We start from the raw sequence: 23599 nt of genomic DNA, 5'->3' as shown, positions 1-23599 counted from the left end.
GCCCTCTTTACAATCACTCTGTTATCGGCCGTTTGTTTTTTCTTTTTATTGTTTAGTTTAAGGTGATATGCATCAAAATGCCGAACATCGGTGCCGATAATTGGTGGATATGAAGTTCCGGGGATGCCGCGCTCTGAGAGCCTGGATTATTGAGAGCCTTGCTTGCTGTGGCCGTCCCACTGGTGGCGTTAGTCGAAACTGGCTGATTGCGTCCTCCCGCTGGCAACAAAATCACTGATGCTGGAGTTCTGCTTGACACACTCAAACAGCATCAGGATGTTGTTGTCAGAAGTTAGCAACGGGCCACCTTCGCCGCGAAGAACGTAATAGATTCTGCAAATGAAAATGAGAATTGACAGTGAGAGCTTGTCTCCAAGCAAGTACGCCATTTCTGTTTCTACGTGATATGGCTTGTTCCCGTCGTGTTTCACATTCTATTTTCACATCGGACTCATGATGGATGGGTCCCGTCTTAGTTGCTCAGAATCTGATACAGCTCGACAATATCTCGCGTCCAAATGTCACACGGAACGACTGAGACATCTTTGGTTTCAGTCTGACTGGCTGCCTGGTCGTTCAGGAAGACTAATTACCCGGAGCGCCACAGATTCTATAAGCCGTAAAAACAACTATATGCCCCTTTTCCGATTAGTTTTTTTTTTTGGGCATATTTAGCACACGTTTCAGGTCATCGAAACAATTGTAATATCTCACAAAGACAGACCAAATAAAAAAAAAAGACCTTGTAAAGGGAAAACAAATTTGGGTCAGGGGCAGTTATGTCTTCATAGAGGGCTAGACACAGTTGACCACAAAAGTAATGTTTTTGTAAACAGTCACGTTTATTCCAACTCAAAAGGCTTCACAAGCCCACATCCCATTTAATCATCATAAAATATCCACATATCATCATATGAAGCGTGCTATTCTATTGTATAGCCATATTCACGCGGGCCTCATATTGTTGTCATGCGGCGTAAACTTGATTTAGATTTATGTCTGTAAAAGATGCTTCCAAAATGTTTACTTGTATTTCCGTATGTCATAGAAAGACACGTGTTCTTTTTCTTTTTTGTTAATGCTGAAGCAGCAAATTTAGTGAAACACTGACATTTGGACTACCACACACATTTTGTGCAGCATGTTGCCTCAGCTTTCAGCCACTAGAGGAAAGTATACTCACAGACAAACTCTAAAAAAAAAGGAAAAAAAAAAAAAATATATATATATATATATATATTCTCTATAAACTGAAAAAAATTAAACCAGAGGTGAATGTCCTTTCTTAGTCTATGAATTTTTTAACGATGTATACAACGCGTGAGTTATATGATTATGTAATATAGCTATGAAATTTCAACCCACATGCCCACACAGGCACACACGGCCCCCCCCGCCCCCACACACACACACACGGGATATGTTTCAGTTGCTAATCTTAAATGTGATGAGGTACACAAGAGTTTGTGGTGTCAGATTATATAGTGTATATGCGTACTGTATAAACATGTATACAGTGCGCTGTCTATGTACTGTGTGTACACATATATTAGGGCTGGGTGATTAATTGATTATGATTACATTCATTATAAATCACATTTAAACAAGAGAATGCGCTATTTTATCATTAAAGTAAACAATTTCACACAATATATATGCATTAGGAAAAATAAACCGTTTTTTTATTTTATTAAATAGACGGTAAATTAATCATGAATTGTAATCTAGTTCCGATCATTAATCACGCTCCAATCCATCAATTTTTCTATCCCGCTCGTCCTGATTAGGGCCTGAGTTTGAGCCTATGCACACCTGACTTTGGGTGACAGGCCGGGGTTACACCCTGGACTGGTCGCCAGGCCAATCGCAGGGCACAGCTCGACAAATGACCATTCGCACTCACATTCACGCCGATGGACAATTTAGAGTCTTTATCGAGCCTAATCTGCATGTTTAAATGAATTAGAACTAGTAACTCATTTTTACGTTTGCATTTTAACGATCTTTCCGACCTCATCTTCAAAGGCCCTGGCCCATCTGTCTGTTTTAAAAAACGACTTATAGTATATAACAATGAAACATTGTTTACAAACTACGTGTCCTTACCTATGCTTGTCCCCAACACCCGCTGAGGACTCCAAGTCCCAAAACGCCCCTGTCGACCACTCCCTGTTTAATAAGTGTCCCCTCTCCAAGCCAATCTGAATACTGTGCAACCGCAAAGTCTTTCGTATCGCTTCACACACGCCCAGAACCAAAAGTGCAATTGCCACCCATCCCTTCCTACCTCTGTCCCATCCCCCTTTTTTCCGCCTCTCATCCATCACGCAGGAAGCCTGGCCTTCCTGAAAACAAGCCTGGGAGTAAGGAAAGGCACAAGGCCGAGGGTTGGGGGCGGGGATGCAGATGTGTGTGTGTGTGTGGGGGGGGGGGGGTGTTAGCAGAGGATGTTTTTGTCCTTTGCTGCTCCCCTCGGCCTGTCGCGGGTCTCACCGTATTCCCGTCCTGAGGAAACGTGGCGATGCCGTAACGTCCGCTTCACTCCGGCGTTCCCTCGCGCACTGGATGCGAAACTGCAAGCCAAATCGTCACTTGCGTGTCTTTATGCGCACGTGACCTAATTGAAGGCTTCAACTTGAAATCTGCGTTATAGTTCCTACGTAGTTCATTATCAAAAAGTTACAAGAACGCTTCAATTCAATGGACATTGTTCTGCATCTTCTGGCCACCTGAAGAAAAATGGACATGTATGGAGACGGGGGACATGTCACAACTCAAGTCGCCTTTACTGAGGATAAAGAATATATGCCTGTGAGTGTTGCTTTAATATCTGTTGTCGCTGCAGCATTTGTGTTCAAAGTGTCACAACTCTGCCATTGTAGATTCTAGCCGTCAGCCCATTTATGGCGTTCCCGGTTTATATCTTAGCGTTAAACTAGCAGGCTTAAAGCGAGTTTCAGCGTGGTTTGTTTTGAACACGCTATGTGATTCTCTCCTTTTTTATGTTTAGTTTGACACCAAACTCCAACTAAGAGCCTCAAATTCAGATCTGTGAGGCCGATGTGCTCACCACTGTGCTTTTTTTCATATGCTAAATGTAGCACATGGCGACAAGAAAAACAAATCCACAGAGCTCGGCCTGATAGTGACTGAGGCCCGGATAATAACAGGATGTTTACAACTTGGGGAAATGCTGCGTGGACGATTAAGACGATGGCAAGGAGCCAGCGAATGAGGTTGCAAGGGAATGTTAGCATCCCTCCACATGCACCGTGCTTCTAATTTATACGTCCTTTTTCTGTTTATCCACCATAGTGTTGCGAGGACCCGTGCCAGACTATTTAGTGGCAGACAAAATAGTTAAATGTCGTTTCCACTAGATGGCAGTAGATACAATGAACCCGTGTATGTACCTGTTGCCTTTCATACCACAGAATAGCTTTGTGTTCAACCAAATTTCACAATAAGAATGTGAAATGAGATGACATCATAAATCCTTATTTCATTTTTTTTTTTTTTGTCTTTGTTTTGACCTCTAACCTTTTGAATGCACATTCAATGTTTCAGTATTTTGCCCAACTCGCTGTGAATTATAAATAATGGCGAACAATGAACATGCTTTACCTGCCACACCGAGCAAGACCGAACTATCAATACTGAACTATATCATTTTGTATGTACCCGTGGATAAAAAGCGAAGCATGGAGAGACTCTGTTGCCAAAATCCACAAGCGCATCAGTAAATGGGGTGATTAATAATTTCTAATCGCCTCTCAAAATATCCACACACTCTTCTCGTTCGCACCAGTTTACTCCTCTTTGTGGCCATCCACTTCTTCCTTGACAATCACGCCATGTTTTTGCGGGTCAATAAAAAAAAAAAACAAATAATAATAATAATCAGTGCAGCACAGTATATTGCATGTGGAGCTTCAAAACTCAATTCAGGATTGCAAGTGTACCATTGCAATGTGTTAGTAGCAAGGTTATAATAGTTTTTATTTTGTTTTGACTTGAATTGATTTTGTTTTAGGACCTTTTTTGAACAGGTTTGTCAGTTAACTTTTTTTATTTTATTTTTTTTTCAATATTTTTTTTTTAGTTTTAGTATTTGTTTTCCAAAATGAGAATTTGTTGAGTGCAGGATTAAAAAAAAAAAAAAAAAAAGAAACAAACATCATAGTAAGTATTAGTAAAGTAAACTACAATTGTTCAATATCGTTCCGTACGGCCTTACAGTAATACTGAATTTTTTTTTTTTTTTTTTTTTTTAATAAACCCTGATTATAGAACACTATGGAAAAAGTTCAGACTTGAGAAGTACTTGTGTCTTTCACATTGTGAATTTGACTTACCTCCCACCTCTGCTTTGACCTCCATCTTGTTGGTTCGCCCGCCCGCACGTTAATAACATCTCAAGTAGTCAGCTGCGGGTGGCAGCGGACAGAAGGACGCTGGTGGTTTCTGACACCCGGTGGGGGTGAAGCCTATTCACTGCGCCGCCTTGTTTCTTTCCGCACGTCAGCGGTCGCACATCAAACCGCGGTGGCTGCAACCCCGACCACAACCGTCTCCGTCGTCATGGCCATCACCGACGTTCTAGCCGTCTCGGACATTACCTCCGCCATCAACGCCTGTAAAGGTAAGAACTTTTCGCTTTCTTTTCCCGCTGTTAGGATACCAGAGACGAGATGCGACCTTTCATTTGCGTTTTTCTTCTTCCAGCAAAGGATTCGTTTAACCCAAAGATGTTTTTCAAAGCCGTGGGCTTGTCGAAAAAGACTCCAACAGAGATCGAGAGGGTCTTTAACATCTTGGACCAGGACAAAAGCGGCTTCATAGAGCAGGATGAGTTACAGTTGAGTTCTTAATTGGTTTAATTTTGGCCTTTTGATTGGCCTCTTCTCTTGAGTGCAATTTCATATGAAAAGCATTGATAATCTCGCCGTTAGACTCTTCTTGCAGAACTTCTCCAAAGGAGCCAGGACGCTGACCGCCGCCGAGACCAGAGCCTTCTTGCTAGAAGGGGACTCTGACGGCGACGGCAAGATTGGATGGGAAGGTAGTTGACGTCTTGATTTTTCACATTTGGAGCGCGTGGAATCTCCCCAAAACAGGACAGTTTAGTTCCTACTCAAAAAAACACTGACATATCAATCGACAGTAACGATAGAGGGATGCTGCATCACATATAACACATTTAACTAAAAAGGAGTCGAGAAAGAAATGAAACTAATACCAACTCTATGTTCGGATTTTTTAAAATTTGTTTTTACTTGAAATGAAATATACCCAGTGAGCAGAAATAGAAAATTATGTTCACAAAATGAATTGAATCCGGGTGGAGAGTCCCGGTCGAAAAGGGGTTTAGAATTGCCTCAAGCTGCCGCAACATGGCAGCAAAGGACTACTTTTGTCTCGCTGAAACTCCTCAATTCACTTTAAATTGTTTTCTTGGCGCAATAACAGTATTGTTTTGTCTTGAGCACAAAAATGTGAATGTGACTTTTATGAATGTAAGAATAAGATTTGATCATATGTTATTTATTTTTCCTCTTTGTTTAATTTTTCAGAGTTTTCTGCACTGGTCAAGTCTTCATAAGAGCAGCCTTATGTCTTTTGTATGGTAATACTCTCAGGGTGGATTTTAACTAGCAACAGTAAACAAGAGGTTATATGCCTGTAGAAAAAAAAAAATGTTTAAAAAAATGGATCCTCTCTGTTATGTGTCAGTCCCCATATTGGTTATAAATAAAGGCACTTGACTCCTCCAAAAAATGAAGTGTTTTTTTGTTGTTGTTTTTTTTACACACCTGAAAAGCAATACAAAAATCATACAATTTATATTGTTATTGATTCTAGTAAGTAGTTGTCATAGTAGTAGTAGTGGTTTAACTACTTGACAGCAATCTATGCGGTGCGCAGGTGAGAGAGCAACAATCTGGCAGTTTGACGAGGGGAACCCTGAATTCTGGCCGTGCCTCAAACTGATCCGTCGAGAGCTGGCCAGCGCCAGCGCGCTTCTGCGCCAGCACATTTCCCGCACTTGTGTCAATGAGGCGGGTTTATTTAAAACTCCCACACTTGCGAGCAGACGAGTGTGAGCAGACGGCGGTCAACTTTTACTCTGTTTTATGCCAGCGTCCATGCCATTTCAATTTGTTGGGGCTTTTTACTTCAAAATGATGTTTCGAATCAAGGCCTGTCCCCGATGTGCTTGTGTTACGGACGCTTACTTTATAGGCTTTAATTGCCGCTCTGAGGATATTTGTAACGTGACTCGGATATTGAAGGAGGTGCAGGAATAGTTATTTGAGGCCCGTGTCGTTCGAGGTGAGGGACCTCGGTTGAACACAGACAAATTGACATTGTGAGACATTGATTCATCCAACAAGAATCCATAAAATGTTGAATGAATTAAAAGGGAGTCATACATATTCATTTAACATACAACAAGCGAAGCAGTATTGGAAGGCATTCAGTCTTTTCACGTTCTACATGCAGCCGTTACTGCGGTGATGACACTTTTTTTTCCTAAAATAGCAGCCCGAATAGTTTCATCACCATAACAAGAAATGATATGAATGGGCGTAAGAGGTGGCACTATAAATACAGAAAAAAAAAAAAAACAGCAGCTTCGGCTCTCACCATAACTGTAGCTCATTGTGTGATTTGTAGCGCAATATTTTTTTGTACAAGTAAATCACAGTCAGTCTTCGCAATTCTTTGCCTGTCCATCCGTCTGCATTGACACCCAACCACCTACCTACGGTACATCGATCCATATAGATAGCTGTCATCCAACCATCCATCCAACCATTATTCACCGACATCCATCCAGATAGGTAGATCCCATCCATCCATTTTTCACCAACATTCATCCATCCAGATAGATAAATATCTCGATAGATATCATCCATCCGTCCAGATAGGTAGATTCCATCCATCCATCCAGATAGGTAGATTCCATCCATCCATTATTCACCAACAGCCAACCATCCAAACAGATAGCATCCGTCCATCCAGATAGGTAGATTCCATCCAGCCATCTATCCACCCATCCATTATTCACCAACATCCAACCATCCAAATAGATAGATAGCATCCATCCATCCAGATAGGTAGATTCCATCCATCCATTATTCGCCAACAGCCAACCATCCAAATATATAGCATCCATCCATCCAGATAGGTAGATTCCATCCATCCATCTATCCATCCATCCATTATTCACCAACATCCAACCATCCAAATAGATAGATAGCATCCATCCATCCATCCATCCAGATAGGTAGATTCCATCCTCTGCCCGCTAGCCGCATCCGCCTCCAATCCGTTCATTGGCCTATGGGCCCAGTCTTGACAGGCTGGGTGTGTTCTTGTGTTCGTGTCCTCGTAGTTATTCTGCTATACACTGTAGCAGTTGTCTATACTTCACAGACATGCAAACTAATCCTCCGATAGAACGACACACGATATCGCACGTCAGATTAAGCTCCGGCGACGGAATTGTGGACAAGCCTGACTTACGAACGAGCCGTTGCCGTGATACCAAATAAACCGGCCCAGCTGTCAAATATGTTGACGTGACGTCCCCGCGCCAAGTTGCCCCTCATGTCCCTCTGCTCTCCCGTCAAGTTAGACGGCGCGGCGTGAGCGCGCGTTTCACCCCAATCAGCAGTGTGTATAATTAGCCCCGTGCAATATCAAGCGCTTTTGGACAGGGGCCTTCACACTCCACGTGGGGGCCTACCATTTAAGCATCTTCATTGAACGCACGTATAAATAGAACAGCTCTGTCTACTTGACACATTTTTAGCGGCCGCTTCAACCACGCCGGGCACCGTGTCGATTACTCGGCCCAATGCGTCATGTTTCGCCGGCGCGCAGGTATATAAGTTGATGCAACATCGCCACGGGGCCCCACTGCAGTGAGCAGATTCTTCTCAGCGAATCCTCTCTAGTCTTTGAGATCTAACCTCAAGGTGAGTTTCACTGCTCGTGGGTTGAAGGGCTTTAACCTCCTGTGATGGGACGTAGACAAAGCGCAGAGTTATGGACTACCATCCAACCGCAGGACTTTTTCGGGCGGGGGGTTGAGGGGGGGGTTTGCTGCTTTGTTTCGGAAAAATTGGACTACCTTTTCTGCTCTGAGAGGACTTTTCACATTGAACCCGTTGCATGCTTGTAGTTGTGCGATTGTGACAGCATATTTGCATGTCCATCCTTGTCTGATGTTGTCCCCTTTGTCTTTTTTGCTCCCGCAGTTAAAGATGGCATTCGCCGGAATTCTGAGTGATTCTGACATCACTGCAGCCCTTGCTGCTTGCCAAGGTAAAAAACTATGACGGAGTCGGAGTCACACATTGAATCAAGATTGTCGTATGTAGCACGGTTGCGTTTTGCATTCGCACTTCATTGAATGCACTTACGCAGTGAGATACAATACAGAAAAAGAAAAAAAAAAATCTGCCTTTCGAGTGTTAATAGCACTTGAGCGCCCCCTACTTTTTTTTTCTTAAAATAACTCTACTGCAAGAAGTTAACGTGCACGTAACTGCAGCACGTGAGCTTGCTGACAGAATGGACATTTTATGCTAATGTTAGCATCTAATGAAAGCTAGCAAGCTGACTGTGCGCTGCTTAACAAATGAATTTGGAATTTCCAAAAGGTTTTCATATCAGTTGTTATGCTACAATGACGGCGTGGACATGTTAAGCTTGACAACATCCAACTACACACATAAAATGATTAAAATAACAAAACACAAGCGTGAATATTTATTCTGCTTCTATACACTGTTTCAACCTCCATTGAGGAATGACAAACTGCTGGTCGTAATGTCACTGAAAACATCATTCTCATATGACAGGGTGGAAATAGATTTAATTTGATCATTTATGACATAAATAAATAAATCAGCCCATTTAACAAAGATGGCTAAAGGGTGTGTAGACTTTTAATTCTGCAAGTGTGCCTAATCAAGTGTCCGGTAAGGGATTGTAGCTTAACCAATTATTTAAACAAATAAATAATCAATTCTTCCACATGTAAAATTGTACATTTAGGCATTTCATTTTTGAATTGCGTCATTCGGGAGATAAAATAATGAAAATAAATATCTTTACGTTTTAATTGACCAATTTTAGGGAAATTAAAACAGCTAAATTACAAGACTCTTGGCCATGTCCGATATATGTCCTGTAGACCATATTCTGTCCACCACCACTGGTTTAAGTGTACCTAATGAGATGTCCAGTGAGTGTACAATAACACACAGGTGTACTACCCCCTTTATACTGTAAGTCCCTGCGTGGAAAATGACATTAGTGTAATTCCAGTGTTAGAATATGTACCTTGTACACGACAGTAATTCCCAATGATTTTAAAAGCCGCGCGTTACAATTCGATAATTCGGAATGTGGTCAGCGTGCATTAGTTGGAGATGATGGAGCACCTGTCAAGCAGTGAGAATGCGAATGATATGTCACCAATGTCCGCCGCGCGTGCGTGTCTCTTGCCAGCTGCCGACTCCTTCAAGCACAAGGAGTTCTTCGCCAAAGTGGGTCTGGCCGACAAGTCCGCCGATGACATCAAGAAGGCCTTTGGTGTCATTGACCAGGACAAGAGCGGCTTCATCGAGGAGGATGAGCTCAAGTAAGCCACCCCACCCCCACCCCCTCTCCGGGCTTCGATTTCAACTTCTCAGAACCGTGTTACGCCTGGATGGCGCGTCTGAAATCAGACTGATGTCAGCGCCGAGCGACATCTTGAGAGGATTTGAACGGCTGGGCGTTGAACGGCCTGGCATGCGGATAATTATTTAAGTATGTAGCATGCGTGTTTGACGCCTACGCAAACGGGTCAATACTTGGCCCTTTAGTCCAGAGACACGTATCATGAAGTTTTTGCTTGATGTCAAAAATGAACACTCATACCTATTATTAAAATTATTAGGTTAAAATGATAAACATCAAATAGAGGTATATGCAGGGGATATGAAAAGTCTACACACCCCTGAGCAAATGCCAGGTTTTTGTGACAGTTTTTTTCAATGCTGGCATTGGCACAGGGGTGTGTAGACTTTTTTTTTTTTTTTTTTTTACAGTGAACGTCTGATTAACATGTCTTATTAATATTAATTTTTCACTGTAAGAATGTGACTTTATGGACTCCTCGCACATATCTCCATGAAGCAGAGCTAGAAATGCCTTTAACGGTTGTTTTTTCTGTGGCCATGGCGCAGGCTCTTCCTGCAGAACTTCTCTGCTTGTGCCAGAGCTCTGACTGACAAAGAGACCAAGGCCTTTCTCCAGGCCGGTGACACCGATGGCGACGGCAAGATCGGAGTTGAGGGTGAGAAAGTGTCTCGTCGTGCCCCCCTATCCCCCCCCCCCCAACAACACTCACCCAAGTCAATTAGAAATAATGGCCATCTGCACAATCTAATGATGTGTAAATCTTGAAAAATCTACTTTTTTCTTCCCCCCCCCTCCATTCTCTCTGCAGAGTTTTTTGCTTTGGTCAAGTGCTAAACCAGCAAGCTGACCAACATCCTACTTGACTACTCTTAAGGAACAACTTGAGCCCGGACACTCTTCTCTTCTCTCTCACTCTCTCCCTTCATCTCCATTATTTTTATTTGATTTTTTTTACATTTGGCCTTTGAGCTCTGAAGCCAAATCAAGCCTCCGCGCCTCCTTTTGGTTGCGCTGCCCACGATGAATGTAGGTGACTGTGTGTGCGCTGTGTGTCTTCCTTTCATTCTCTCTCTCTCTCTCTCAAATACGTCTGACGTCGTCATTGTACTGTGACTTTTGACATCAGTGCTGGTGCACTTGAATGGCAAACGGATGGACGATGAAAACACAATAAAGGTGCTTTTTCAGTACCACGTCTGACCCTGGTCTTTATTTCATCAAATGTGAACACCAAGTAAATATTTTGTTGCCTCTTCCTGAGTCATTGTGAACTTCTGCAGTGGGGCTAATTTGCATAATAACTACCCCCTCCCCCATGCCCAGTCTCTCAGCCAATAAAACGCTTTGTCCCAAGCCAAATGGTAAGAATATTGCCTGTTTACATGTGTTGCTGCACACTTTGTGTTTTATCAAACTAAATACAAGTTCTGTTTTGAATCTGTACTCGTCTCGGCTCTGAAAGGATTATGCAGGTGTCCCTAATGTAATGGCTGTTGAGATTGCTTTTGGAATTTGTCATCACAAGGTGGCACTGTAGCTCTAATGTGCTTTTACAAAGCTGTTGGAGGTCCTATTGATTCAATCAAAGTACTAAATATCAATAAGACCTTACCCTTAATTAATTGAACACATAGTTATGGTGCAGTGCGACCAGCAATGCTGACACACCAGGCCCCAGAAGAAGAAACATCGGCAAATAATGAGCTTTATTCCCTTGGTTCTCGTTATATATGACAAAATAAATAAATAAATAAATAACCCTACCTGCGCTGCGTTTGACAGAAATGCTGACTGAAACCACCAGAGATGATCCTGCCTTTGCAGAGGAAACCCATCAGTGAGAAAGTAGCTGGTCGTCATGGTAACTATGTGTAATCATCCCCCACAAAAAAAAAAAAAACCTTGAAAGAAATTGCATTTGTACTGCAACAATTGACTTATTCAAAGCTGTGAAAAATATCTTTTTGTACGGATTTGTCAAATTTTGCCCATTTAATGAAATATCTTTTTCTTTTCCAGACTCTAAGCATCAGCTCAACGGAATGCATGTCAACTCGTGAGTACCCATCCGTCTAATTGCATTGTTTTACTGACAGATGTTGTCGTGAGGTGGAAAAACGTCTCACATGATCCATAGGGATGTGTACGAAATGCATTTGCGCAGCTCTGGTTTTTATCCTGGTCGAGCGACTTACTGGGAAAAAGCGTATAGAACAAGAACGGGCTGCATACGGCCCCCTCCACTCTTTAATCCAGGCATGTGAATGTTTACAGCGTCAAGGGTCCTGTAATAGCTGTGGCGTTCTTTCAACATATCTTTTGCCCGCATTTGTCTCAATAAGCAACTGGCTCATTCATGGTAAATGATTAAATAAATGTAGGAGTAAAGTAAACAATTGTACATACTGTTTACACTGTAGTGTATATGTATACAATTTTTGTATTCATTTGATGAAATAATTGTTTAGAGTATTACAATTAATTACAATTTTTTTTAGTATTTTCTATTTATTACATAATATTAAAGTACTTTATACATTTTGCATGTCTTTACTATGATTTGATTGATTAAATACTAAGTTAATTAAGCATAGAAAATATACAAATTGGTCATGAATAATTATCCATTGCAAAGCGTCTTTGACTGCCCAGAAAAATCTAAATCTGATGCATTATTATTATTATTATTATTATTATTATTATTATTAATTGCAATTCATGTCCTACTTTGATTTTTATAATAATTGGTTCATTCATCATTCATTTACAGTAAATACTGTACTAATAAAATACTAGTAAATAATAGTATTGATTTTTTATTGGCCAATTGTTTCAACCAAAAATAATAAAATAAATAGATGTTAACATATTATCATATTTTACATATTACCACTCATCACCTCATCTCGCCTCTTTACCTCAAGCGTCCATTTTAAAAATCAAACGTAGCCCTAGAGCACAAACGTTCCCACTGCTGATATAGATTCAAGCGCCTTGATTAAATGTGATATGTGCATAATCTCTCATGTGCACATGCAGAGCGAGCGAGCGAGCGAGGGAGCGAGGGAGGCTGGAGAAAGGGGCGGGAGAGCGAGAGCGCGGAAAGAGAATCCTCGGACAACTTGATTGGATAAAAATAAATAAATAAATAAAATAGACGCGTTTTAGCAGCAAGGAAGCGCGAGCGCAGCTATAAAAAGTTTATCGGGCAGGTAGAGCAACACGAGCTAGGGGGGGGGGGGACATCTGATCCCACAGTGGAAATTCAAACAGAGTCTATAAAAGTGAAGCAGCAATCAAGGGCCACCACAAAGACTTTTGATCTGCTGTTGTTTTGGACCTGAGAGGACACCCAGTCCACAGAGGTGAGTCGCACATCTGTATAATGCAGGTGAGAGAGACATGGAAGGTACATCGCATGTTCTGTCTTCAAACCTTAAATGATGCCTGCTTAATGACAACACCATTTAATGTATAGTATTGTGACACGATGACCTACAATTTGATATAATACTCTTATGTTATGACCTGTAGTGCTAGATTGCTGCTGTAAGCTGCACACTGCGCACTTGATGAGAGGCAGAGTTTTTTTTGCCCCTCATATTTGGATTTCTTTATTTCGGAGAGAGCGGTTGGAAACACTCCTCTGCATGATGCAATGCAGTTCTCCGCCTCTGCAAACTGCACCCACAATATTGAACATACTTAAATTAGCACCAGTGTCAATAAAAAAGGGAGCATTATCATTTTTTTTTTTTTTTGCAGCAGCAGCATTTGCATCCCAATAGGCCAAAGTTGCCAAAACAAAGTTACAAGTCTCGAATCAAGGCAAGCTTGTTCTTAGCAATCACTTTTGTGTTAGAGCATTTCACAAGTCTTGATGCCATATCTTAGTATAATTTGAGATTTGATTGCTGGTTATGAGTAAGTTACTAAGAAATACCTTCATTGTATACACTACTTGTTGTTATAATTGGCTTTCCCGCATTTCACAACAAAGAAATAAAAGTTTACAGAGCAAATTATCCCCCAACTTAAAGATACAAGTAAAAACAACTCGGCATATTGACTTAAATGTCAATCATTTATATTTTAAATCTGTTACAAGTTAAATGACTGTTTTAGCCTCCAAAATTACAAGATCTGTTTTTCACAATGTGAGTATGTATAAAATGATGTTCCTCATTTTCTTTCTTTTTTTTTTTTTTTTTTTTTTTAGGCAATTAAGCAATATGTGATTAAAAGGCCCCAAGAGGCAATTTAATCAAGTACAATAAAGTCATAATATCAGTGGACTGCATGGAAACATTAAAATTCATAAACTGAGGAAAGGGAGTCAGACTCTGGCCCAAAACGGGAACGCATGAAGTAGGTGAGAAAAACCAGTGTGTCTAATTTGCAGGGTTTTTCTTTTCACCCCACAGAACCAGCATGTCCCTCACTTCCATCCTCTCGGCCGAAGACATTGAAAACGCTGTGAAAGACTGTCAAGGTAACACACACACACACACACACACACTACTACTCAACTCTAATAGATGTGATTTCCATAACCTGAAACGAGGTTTGTAATCTTTTCTGCGGCTGCATTAATTTCACTTTTATACAGTACCCTCTTATCTCCACCTCCAGATGATTGCAAAAGCTTTTCAATCATCCTGTCTGTTTTGGTGGTTGCATGACTTTGCTAAACTTAAAAAAAAAAAAAAAAAAAAAATAGCAGCAGCCGCATGCATTTTTAATCTCACCTCATCGACCTCCCCCATCAAACAATTTGATATACACTGGTGCCTCGACTTACAAGTGAGCCATTCTCTGAGTCAGACGATATTTTTGTTTCAACTTTTGAGCAAAAATGTTTGTTATGTTGGTGGCTGCGAACTTCATAACAGCTTTTTGGCACATAGTTGACTCCCACTTGAAGCTTATGTTCAAATTAAAGAGCAAAGAGAACAAGACATTGTGTGTTTACCAAATGTTGCCTCACAAAACCCCGCTATCTTAACGCTCACACATAATGGGGAGAATCAGAGATGGGCTAGCAAAACTAGCATCGAACCTTTAAATGAATATGATTTGATCACAAATGGTAGCAACACATGCGGGTAGACAACATAACAACACTCACAGGCATATATTCTTTATCCTCTGCAAAAAATATGACTGTATGTTTGTCTGTTTTTTTTTTGTTTTTTTGGTGGGGTGGTTGACTTTTCTGCAGCCCCAGACTCATTCTGCCACAAGAAATTCTTTGGACTATGTGGCCTCTCCTCCAAGACCCCCCAAGAGGTCCAGAATGTCTTCCAGATCCTCGATGAGGACAGCAGCGGCTACTTGGAGGAGTCGGAGCTCAAGTTGCTGGCTTTTCATTTTTAACATCTCTTTGTGTAAAATGTTACAGTGTGCATGATAGAGAGATTAAGGCCTACCTACAAACTCACACAGCTGTATTAAAGCCATCCCTTTGTAATCCACGTGGATTATGAACGTATAAGTGTTATCATGGTGTTTGTGTTACGTAATTCACCTTTTGCTGTGTTATGATTTGACGAAAAAAAAAAGTTGTGTCTTCATGATTTCCCCTGTTTGAAATATTGATGGAAGGCTTCTCATACTGTATGCGCATGAGTGACATTTGTGTTTGTGCAGGTTTTTCCTGCAGCGGTTCGTCCCCGGAGCGAGAACGCTGACCGAGGCTGAAACCAAAAGCTTCATCTCGGCAGCGGATGACGACAGCGACGGAAGGATCGGCGCGGAGGGTCAGTATCTGATTTCATGCAGCTAAATAGGCATCCGATGCGAATAGAACACTTTTCCCGCAGGTTGCTATCCTGACGCACTGAAGTTCAACTAAAGCTTTCAAATTATTTATGACGCTAGACAAATTTGTATTTGCGGTACAGTTTTGTCTGTTTTGTTAAATAAAACATACAGATTTTATTTTGGGTGGATCCTTTTTGCTCAGTTTTTTTGGGAGCATGTTCAGAACACACTATCTACATAATGACATTTTAATTGGGATGATTTTAACTGGCAATGCAAAAAGGGAGAAAAATGATATCAACACAATGTTAAATGCTGTCTTTGTGTCCGTCCGTTTAGAGTTCCAGATGATGGTCCTGTCCTGAGTTCAGCATGTGGATCAGTTCTTGCTTCCATTTCCATTGATTTGGGTTTTTTTTTTTTTTTGCTTTCATTGGCTTGTATTTCAGTGGATATTCTATGTTGAATTTTCTGCTCCACCCTCATTAATAGACAATAATTATTAAAGATTGTCCTTCAAACCTGTGACAATGACAGAAATTAAACGTGTGGCCTCTCTGTTTTTTTAAATAAATTAGTTAACGATAGATACTACTAGTCAAGCGCCTTACAACATCTGTTTTCCATGATTAATGTTCTAATGTCCCAAAGTATCTATGGTAGAGACGGGTTGTTTCCCGCAACCACCAAATTAGCATTTAAACCCTTTTGACTGCATTATATATATACCGGTGTGTGTGTATCACCGGTGTGATTATATGAAGATAGAAATACCACAAGTGCCCACCATAATCATAAAATAAATAAATAAATATTCCACTCCCTCAGTGTACATAAATAGCTGTTTGCTGAATGCGGAGGAAACAACTTTCAAAAATGCACTAATCACATGCACAGTGGTATTATATGTTTGGCACAACAATCAAAAGCTTGGTGATTCATTGATTTTATTAATTAATTTAATTTTTCAAAACAATTAACAAAAAAGGCTTTGCATAGCTCAAAATGTGCTGCTGACATACAGTCCTTACACTAACAACATGGCTATGAAGAACGAAGCTAGTTGACAAAAGCACAGACAGTGATGCCAAATTACAGATTTTGTCGATAGCTTTAGTGATTTGTCCAACCCCTCTACCAACTATTTAAAAAAAGAAGGAAAAAAAAGCAACTTATGAATTTAATTCCCGCTAAGAAATAAACATGTTTGGAAGAAAGGAGCCCAGCTAGTAGGCAATCACAGAGTCAGTTGTGATGAACTTTGCCAAAAACGTGGTGCCATTCAAATGAGTATTGGAAACTTTTTGACCCGAGGTATGTGCTATGTCCAAACCAAACCGTGCTGTTTGACGCCTCATAAAATGTTGAACGTTAATTGTACATGTATTAAGGATCATGTTAAATGCACATTTTGAGAAACATTATTATTATTATTATTATTATTATTATTATTATTATTATTATTATTATTATTATTATTATTATTATTATTATTATCATTATTATTATTATTATTATTATTATTATTATTATTATTATTATTATTACTATTATTATTATTATTATTATTATTATTATTATTATTGGAAATTTGATTCTGCGTTGGCTCAGTTGAGTGACAATTTTGTGCTCGCCTTGTTTTCCACCCGGCCAGTTTTAGACGTGACACAATCAGCTGTCAAAAGCAGGAAGTAGCCGATGTGGAGTGTCTGTCTTCTTGTTTAATCGCAATGTTTGCCTTGGTCTAACACAACGACGTGCACACAAACCAGTTGATCTATGCTCTGTAAGGTGAGAGTTTTCCCACTCTTTAACGGATTCGTTTTTGGTGTTTTCTTTTTTTTTTTACGCGTCGGACGTCAACACACCGGAAACTCTTGCTAGCTAAGCTAAGCTAACTTGCTATACGTCCTCTAGGATTTATTTTTGTTGGCTGTTCTACTCCTTGCACCTTTTATTTGCTGAGCGGACTTATAGTAACAGGTACAGAGTAAAAATGTGTTAAAACGACTGATTTGTCCATGCAAAACCTCATGGGATTCATTCTAAAATACATGCACATTATGTTAATTATCAGGGAAGAGTTTTGTATAGTAGTTATGTAATGTTGTGCATTAACGTTTATTGTGTCTATCTCCAACATCTCAGCAATTTAAAAAAAACGTTGTCATTGTTTTATTTAAACTGCAGTATTCAGTTGATAGTTTTAAAAGCCAAGCTGTCTTTAGAAATGGCTGCTTTCTAATACAGGTGCAAACAGGCTGCCTTTTATTAACGTTCTTTTAATAGTTAATGGCAAATTTCATAGGATCATATAGGGTTCAATCATTTGGCCTTAAAATATATATTTTTTTATTGTACCATGGTTCAGTCAAATTAGAGAAAAAAATATATTTTTACTGCACAGTTTTTACAAACGCAATACAAAAGTCAGTGAAAATGACATTTTAATGATCAAGTAAAGATATATTACACATTAAGTGCTTGTTTTCCTTCTGCAGGCAAACGGCATGCTAGCAACACAATTATTCGCGCCAAGGAAATCCAGACAAACGTGACACTGATGCTGATGATTAGGTAAAAACAGATGCCTATATGTACTGCCCAAGGTGAGCATGACAATAACCTGATCTAATTTACATCCACTAATTATTATTATTTTTGTCTTGTAGCCCCAGAATGGCCTCAGGAATGCAAGAGAAACAGTTCACAGCATCTCTACTCAATTTCTTTGTTTATAATCCCACATTTGGACCGCGGGAAGGAGAGGTGAGCTCCACGTCACAAATGATGAGTGTGCAATTTACACCTGAATTCGTTCCCTTATTATTTTACCCCCATGCTGATAATTACTGACGTGAGATGATGTTTTTATCACAATAGGAGGAGAAAAAGATACTGTTTTATCATCCCAGCGATGTGGAGAAGAATGAAAAGATCCGAAACGTGGGCCTTTGTGAAGCTATTGTCCAATTCACGAGGTAGTCATTATAAAAGGGAAATATTGCAATATATAGATGTATAGAGAATGGGGTAAAAGTGTGTAGGGAGTATCTCATGTTTGTTTTGGTTCTTCTTATCCAGAACATTCTGCCCAACAAAACCAGCAAAATCCCTGCACACGCAGAAGAACCGGCAGTTTTTCTTTGAGCCGGAGGAAAACTTTTGGATGGTCATGGTAATGGTTAAAGCTTCTCTCTTGTTTTCGGATCGTGTAATGGAATGTGATCCATTTTCTTTTTAAAGCCCACTTTTTTTTTTTGTGTCCAATTTATTGCCCAGGTGGTCCGAAACCCAATGATTGAAAAACCAAACAAAGATGGAAAGCCTCCCACGATAGAGTATCAGGAAGAGGAAATACTTGTGAGTTTTAGTTCTCTCTTTGAATACTACCAGCTTCAAGTTGTTAACCATGCTTCCTGTGCCCTCAAGGACACAGTCTATGGTGCAGTGGTAAAACAGTGCTACAGTATGTATAAGGTAAGCACTGATATTTTTGGTTTGCACAAAGACATCCCCCTCTCGAAAAGATCTGTTTTTCTCAGTTGAGCTGTACAGGTTATAGGTTGTAATATTGGTGGCAAATGCTATAAAATGATTAATATAATTCTCTAAACAAGGATTTAAACAGGGGTGTGTTGACTTTAAAGCTACTGTTTGTGATTATTTTTCTTATGCTGCAGCTTTTCAATGGTACCTTTGGTAGAGCCATGGATGCTGGCGGAGTGGAGCTGCTAACTTTGAAGCTTGAAAAGTTCTTCTACAGGGTAAAACCATATCCGGAGCTTCCTCCCTGACTGAATAAATCTTTTTGCATTTGTCTATTTTCTCAAACCGTTTGGCCCTCATCCTCCTACACCTCAGCTTTTTACCTTGCATTTATGTTGTTAATATGCCTCTGCCTCCCAGTACCTACAGACTCTCCACCTGCAGTCCTGCGACCTGCTGGACGTATTTGGAGGCATCAGTTTCTTCCCGCTGGACAAGATGACATACCTGAAGATCCAGTCCTTCGTCAACCGGGTGGAAGAGAGTCTCAGCCTCATCAAATACACAGCCTTCCTATATAACGACCAGCTCATCTGGTAACAGGACGGACGCGTCCGCTGGGCTCATGCTACTCCTGCAGGTGTTAAATTGTCTTTGTGCGCGCAGGAGCGGCTTGGAACAAGATGACATGAGGATTCTGTACAAGTACCTGACCACCTCTCTGTTCCCCAGGCACTCCGAGCCGGAGGTAAGGGAGAGGCTCCGTGCACTTCAGGTGCTGAGGATGTCGTCAATACATACTTAGCACATATGTGTTGCGCAATTCCCCTCATGTGATTTCTTTTATCCCCGTATAGTTGGCTGGCAGGGACTCTCCTCTGAGGCCAGAGGTTGCAGGCAATTTGTTGCATTACGGGAGGTGAGTCCCAAAGATAAAAATGGGCAAACTTTTGTGCTCAAGGTTCACCTTTAATTTAGTTAGATGAGTATAAGACATAGTTAATTGTCATAATAAAAGTGATTTGATTCTATTATTTTATAGATTGTAAATGATTTAATTAGCCAGTTGAAATGTATTTTTCATGATCAAGCAATTCTTTATTTCCATCGTTTCAATGTTAGTATTTCAAATGAAATTATAACAAATTCAGCAGTTGTTTAATCACATTATTTTCAAATGTTAAACTTTACTGTTTTATTATGTACTCTAAATCGATTAACTAGTCACTCATTAAGATAAATGAAGTAAAGAATAAATAGAACTCATTTAGTTATAATAACCGATTATTTAATAACAAAAACATTTAACAAATTTTATGTATTATTTATAATCAACACACATTATTTGATGGGTTAAATGACTAAATATGAAATATTTTAATTAACCAATTTAAGGGGGAAGATGGTGAGCATAATCAACAAATATTACAGGACTCTTAAAAATGCAAATGCCTGGTGGGCCAGATTGAAGAACATAGTGGGCCGCATATGGCCCGCATGCCATACTTTGCCCACCCCTGCCGTAAACCATACATTTACACTTCCTTGCTACAACCTCGAGCATGATGAATGATAAGTGGAACGAGCACTAAATTCAATTTAAAATGTTCTATAAACTCACACGCAATGTTCCCTTCAGGTTTTTGACAGGACCAGCCAATCTTAAAGACCCTGAGGTCAAATTCCGGTTTCCCAAAATATTTGTCAGCGCAGAGGATGGCCATGAAGAGCTGCATCTGATTGTGTATAAGGTAACATTTTGTGAGCACGGTAACTTCCAAGCCTCACTTAGTGAATTCAATTATCGATGCGTCATCTAGTTTTCCATGCATTTGTTTTTTCCCCCTCATATTTTGAGCGTTTACGAGAGTAAACTGCGTTCAGCAAATGTACTTGTACAAAGTACAATGTTATAAAAATAACCCCAACCCTGATGTAGATTAGCAATAGCAATTTTTGCCACATTGCTCTTTCAATAATTGATTATCAAAATGCTATAATTGATTCCAAATCGTTTGCGATGCATCTAAGAATTGATCATTTCTGCTACGCATGGTAGAAAGAGATGCTCATGTAATGACTTCCATCGTGCGAGTGGGTGAAATCAGTGCGAAATATGCCGCAGCTCTCTAACTGAGGATATGGATTTTTGAGGATTAGACGTGCGTTTTAAAATAATGAGTATGCACATCCCATGAGTGTCAGCACACCAATGTCATTTCAAACCTGCGTGACCTTGTTTCTGGGTTTGACCCGCTCTCTTCCAGGCGATGAGCGCCGCCGCCTGTTTTATGGTCAACGGTAAGCGGCTAATAGCGCAGTTTTAACACCCCCCCCCCCCCCCCCGGCATGGATTATAGCGTTGTCAAAAAGGTGCTTTTCTTCAACACCTACTTTCCACGCAGCCTCTGTGGAGATGACGAGGGAGTTCTGCGAGCAGCTGGATGGCTTGGTGGGGCCGCAGCTCACCTTGCTGGCGTCTGATATATGCGAACAGTTCACCATCAACCGCAGGATATCGGGGTTAGTTGATGTGTTCTTGTTGTATTGCATCAACGCATGCACACAATCATGCACCTATGTGACATAAACGACTGTATTCAGTAGTTAGATTATTCAACACAAGTCGACCATTTTCGCTCGAGGCTCATCAGTGGTACACGCTAGCTTATTGGCCTAAGTGACATGCTAGCACAAACTGACATGGCATCACACATGGACCAATAAACGTGCGTAGCAGCTCTTGACACAAATTGTATTATGTCATTAAAAATCATATTTTTTTTATTCAAATGCATGTTAGAAAATACAGGCAAATTGTAATGGCAAAAAATAGACTACAATGGCCCAGTTGAAAAAACACTGTAATTGAATAAACCAAACAAAACATGAAGATTCCACTAAATAGAAGTATTACATTGTTTGCTTTGAGCCCCCCCCAAAAAACGGCAACGATCCTTTAATTTCAGCTACTAACAGAGGACAAGTTCCCCAAGAAATCTGCCAATACGCAAATACGCAGTGGTTCACTGTAAATAAATGTTTTTTGGACTACTTCAAACGGAATTAGGTAATATCTCGCAGGGAACCTGAAAACTTTTCACAACACAGTGTTGAGGTTTGCGTGTTTACTAAATTGGCTGCTAATTCCACACCAGTAATTTACGAGATAGCTAACTTTTTTTTTTTTTTTTTTTGGGGCATTTTTATTTTGCAGCTTAATTCAGCTCAGTGTCATCCATATAGACAGCCGTCAAGCGTCCATCTGCCCGAGCGAGCGGGTTACTTCAGATGCATCCGTGACTGTAATCCAAGCATCCAAGCATCGACTTTAGTCAAGAAGCCACTGAATAAATAATGACATCCTGAATTTCTTTTCTGCCGCCTGTCCTGATTTGGCCGTCGTCAAGCAAACCGCGTCAGCGACGGCGTCCTCAGCTTACGCGTTCCAGTGTCTATAATCCTCCAGAGTGATTTAGCGTTGTGTATAATTCATACGCGCTCGACCCACGCTGGCTATTTCAACCGCCATTACGTTTAACTGGGATCTTCCCCTCAAATCTGATATAACCGCGTGACAGAACTGACTTGCAGAAGTCATCCTTTAGCGCGAAAGGACATTCTCGCGGTAGAGCAGCACAATTCCGATTTCCTGACTGATAGCCGTTTTTAAATGGATAATGCCGCACTGATGGTGGCGTGCTTATTTTTTTTTTTTGCTCTGTCGTCTTACATCTGCGACGTTGTTGCATCCATCCATCCATCCAGGCCGGAGAAGGAGCCTCAGTTTAAGTTCATCTACTTCAACCACATGAACCTGGCAGAGAAAAGCACGATACACATGAGGAAGACGGCCAGTGTCTGTCTCACGTCCGTCCATCCTGACCTCATGAAGATCCTGGGGGACATTAACTGTGACTTCGCCAGGTACACCATAAAACAGTGGCAATTTCAGGAGGTGGTTCTGAAAATCAGATCACGAAACATGTTTTCTTTTTTGTCTCAACATTGTGTGTAAAGATTTGGATTACGTAATGAATTGTGGAAAGCCACGAACATGATTGTTGGAGCACAATTTTGCCATTATTCTTCGGCGCCCACTGGTTGAAAAACATGCTTGACGAATGTATTCTTTCGTGGCAGTATAAACTGTTGGAATGGCAAGGGGAGCGAAAGACTTACAAAAAAAAGTCAAATTATATTTTGTGTGCGTCTTTCAGAGTTGATGAAGATGAAGAGATCATAGTAAAAGCCATGACAGACTACTGGGTTGTTGGCAAAAAGTCTGACCAGAGAGAACTGTACGTGATCCTAAATCAGAAGAATGCCAATCTGATTGAAGTCAATGGTATGTTTGCGGCAAATTTGTGTCCTACCAACTTTCAATCGTCAATGAAGAACCTTGCCTATTCTTTTGCTTCCGCAGAGGAGGTTAAGAGGCTCTGTGCGACGCAATTCAACAACATATTCTTTCTGGACTGATGGAATGAGCACATGGACTCTTTGACCACACCACGAACTGTCAGTGTTGCAGGGTATCACGGCAGCATCAGTGTCATGCAATAGTTGCATTGTAAAATAAAAACAACTCAAAGATTTCTCATCGTTATTTTTAATTTAACCTTTAAAATGTCATTCCCTTTTG

General features: G+C 40.5%; 4 protein-coding genes across 5 annotated transcripts; all 4 read left to right on the top strand.

The window, feature by feature from the left end:
• Positions 1–4531: 4531 nt before the first annotated feature.
• LOC147129059 (parvalbumin, thymic-like) lies at positions 4532–5772 on the top strand. The gene is made up of 4 exons (XM_086016200.1): positions 4532–4642; positions 4726–4858; positions 4953–5062; positions 5574–5772. Exons 1-4 carry the CDS (start codon positions 4582–4584, stop codon positions 5600–5602), a joined length of 333 nt encoding a protein of 110 aa, XP_085872326.1. The 5' UTR covers positions 4532–4581; the 3' UTR covers positions 5603–5772.
• Positions 5773–7770: 1998 nt separating this feature from the next.
• Positions 7771–10863, top strand: LOC147129058 (parvalbumin beta-like). Its single transcript, XM_086016100.1, has 5 exons — positions 7771–7985; positions 8268–8334; positions 9526–9658; positions 10248–10357; positions 10511–10863. Exons 2-5 carry the CDS (start codon positions 8274–8276, stop codon positions 10534–10536), a joined length of 330 nt encoding a protein of 109 aa, XP_085872226.1. The 5' UTR covers positions 7771–7985; positions 8268–8273; the 3' UTR covers positions 10537–10863.
• Positions 10864–11517: 654 nt separating this feature from the next.
• pvalb9 (parvalbumin 9) lies at positions 11518–16004 on the top strand. 2 transcript variants are annotated; one of them, XM_086016098.1, is made up of 6 exons: positions 11518–11563; positions 11722–11758; positions 14127–14194; positions 14924–15056; positions 15352–15461; positions 15805–16004. In XM_086016098.1, the coding sequence occupies exons 2-6, from the start codon at positions 11745–11747 to the stop codon at positions 15828–15830; spliced, it is 351 nt and encodes a 116-aa protein (XP_085872224.1). In that variant the 5' UTR covers positions 11518–11563; positions 11722–11744; the 3' UTR covers positions 15831–16004. The 2 variants fall into 2 exon arrangements, with proteins under 2 accessions (XP_085872224.1, XP_085872225.1); XM_086016099.1 differs by lacking the exons at positions 11518–11563; positions 11722–11758 and adding an exon at positions 11809–13067.
• Positions 16005–17111: 1107 nt separating this feature from the next.
• On the top strand, positions 17112–23550 carry ccz1 (CCZ1 vacuolar protein trafficking and biogenesis associated). Its single transcript, XM_086017089.1, has 17 exons — positions 17112–17256; positions 17967–18042; positions 18138–18234; positions 18349–18446; positions 18550–18643; positions 18748–18828; positions 18898–18945; positions 19149–19232; positions 19375–19550; positions 19621–19702; positions 19812–19873; positions 20594–20705; positions 21222–21255; positions 21360–21477; positions 22723–22881; positions 23175–23302; positions 23381–23550. Exons 2-17 carry the CDS (start codon positions 18029–18031, stop codon positions 23434–23436), a joined length of 1443 nt encoding a protein of 480 aa, XP_085873215.1. The 5' UTR covers positions 17112–17256; positions 17967–18028; the 3' UTR covers positions 23437–23550.
• The last annotated feature ends 49 nt before the right edge of the window (positions 23551–23599 follow it).

The sequence above is a fragment of the Filicampus tigris genome, chromosome 19, assembly GCF_054856515.1.
Source record: "Filicampus tigris isolate MCC_2025a chromosome 19, RoL_Ftig_1.0, whole genome shotgun sequence".
Classification (NCBI taxonomy): domain Eukaryota; kingdom Metazoa; phylum Chordata; class Actinopteri; order Syngnathiformes; family Syngnathidae; genus Filicampus; species Filicampus tigris.
This window is presented reverse-complemented; position numbering and strand designations above follow the sequence as displayed.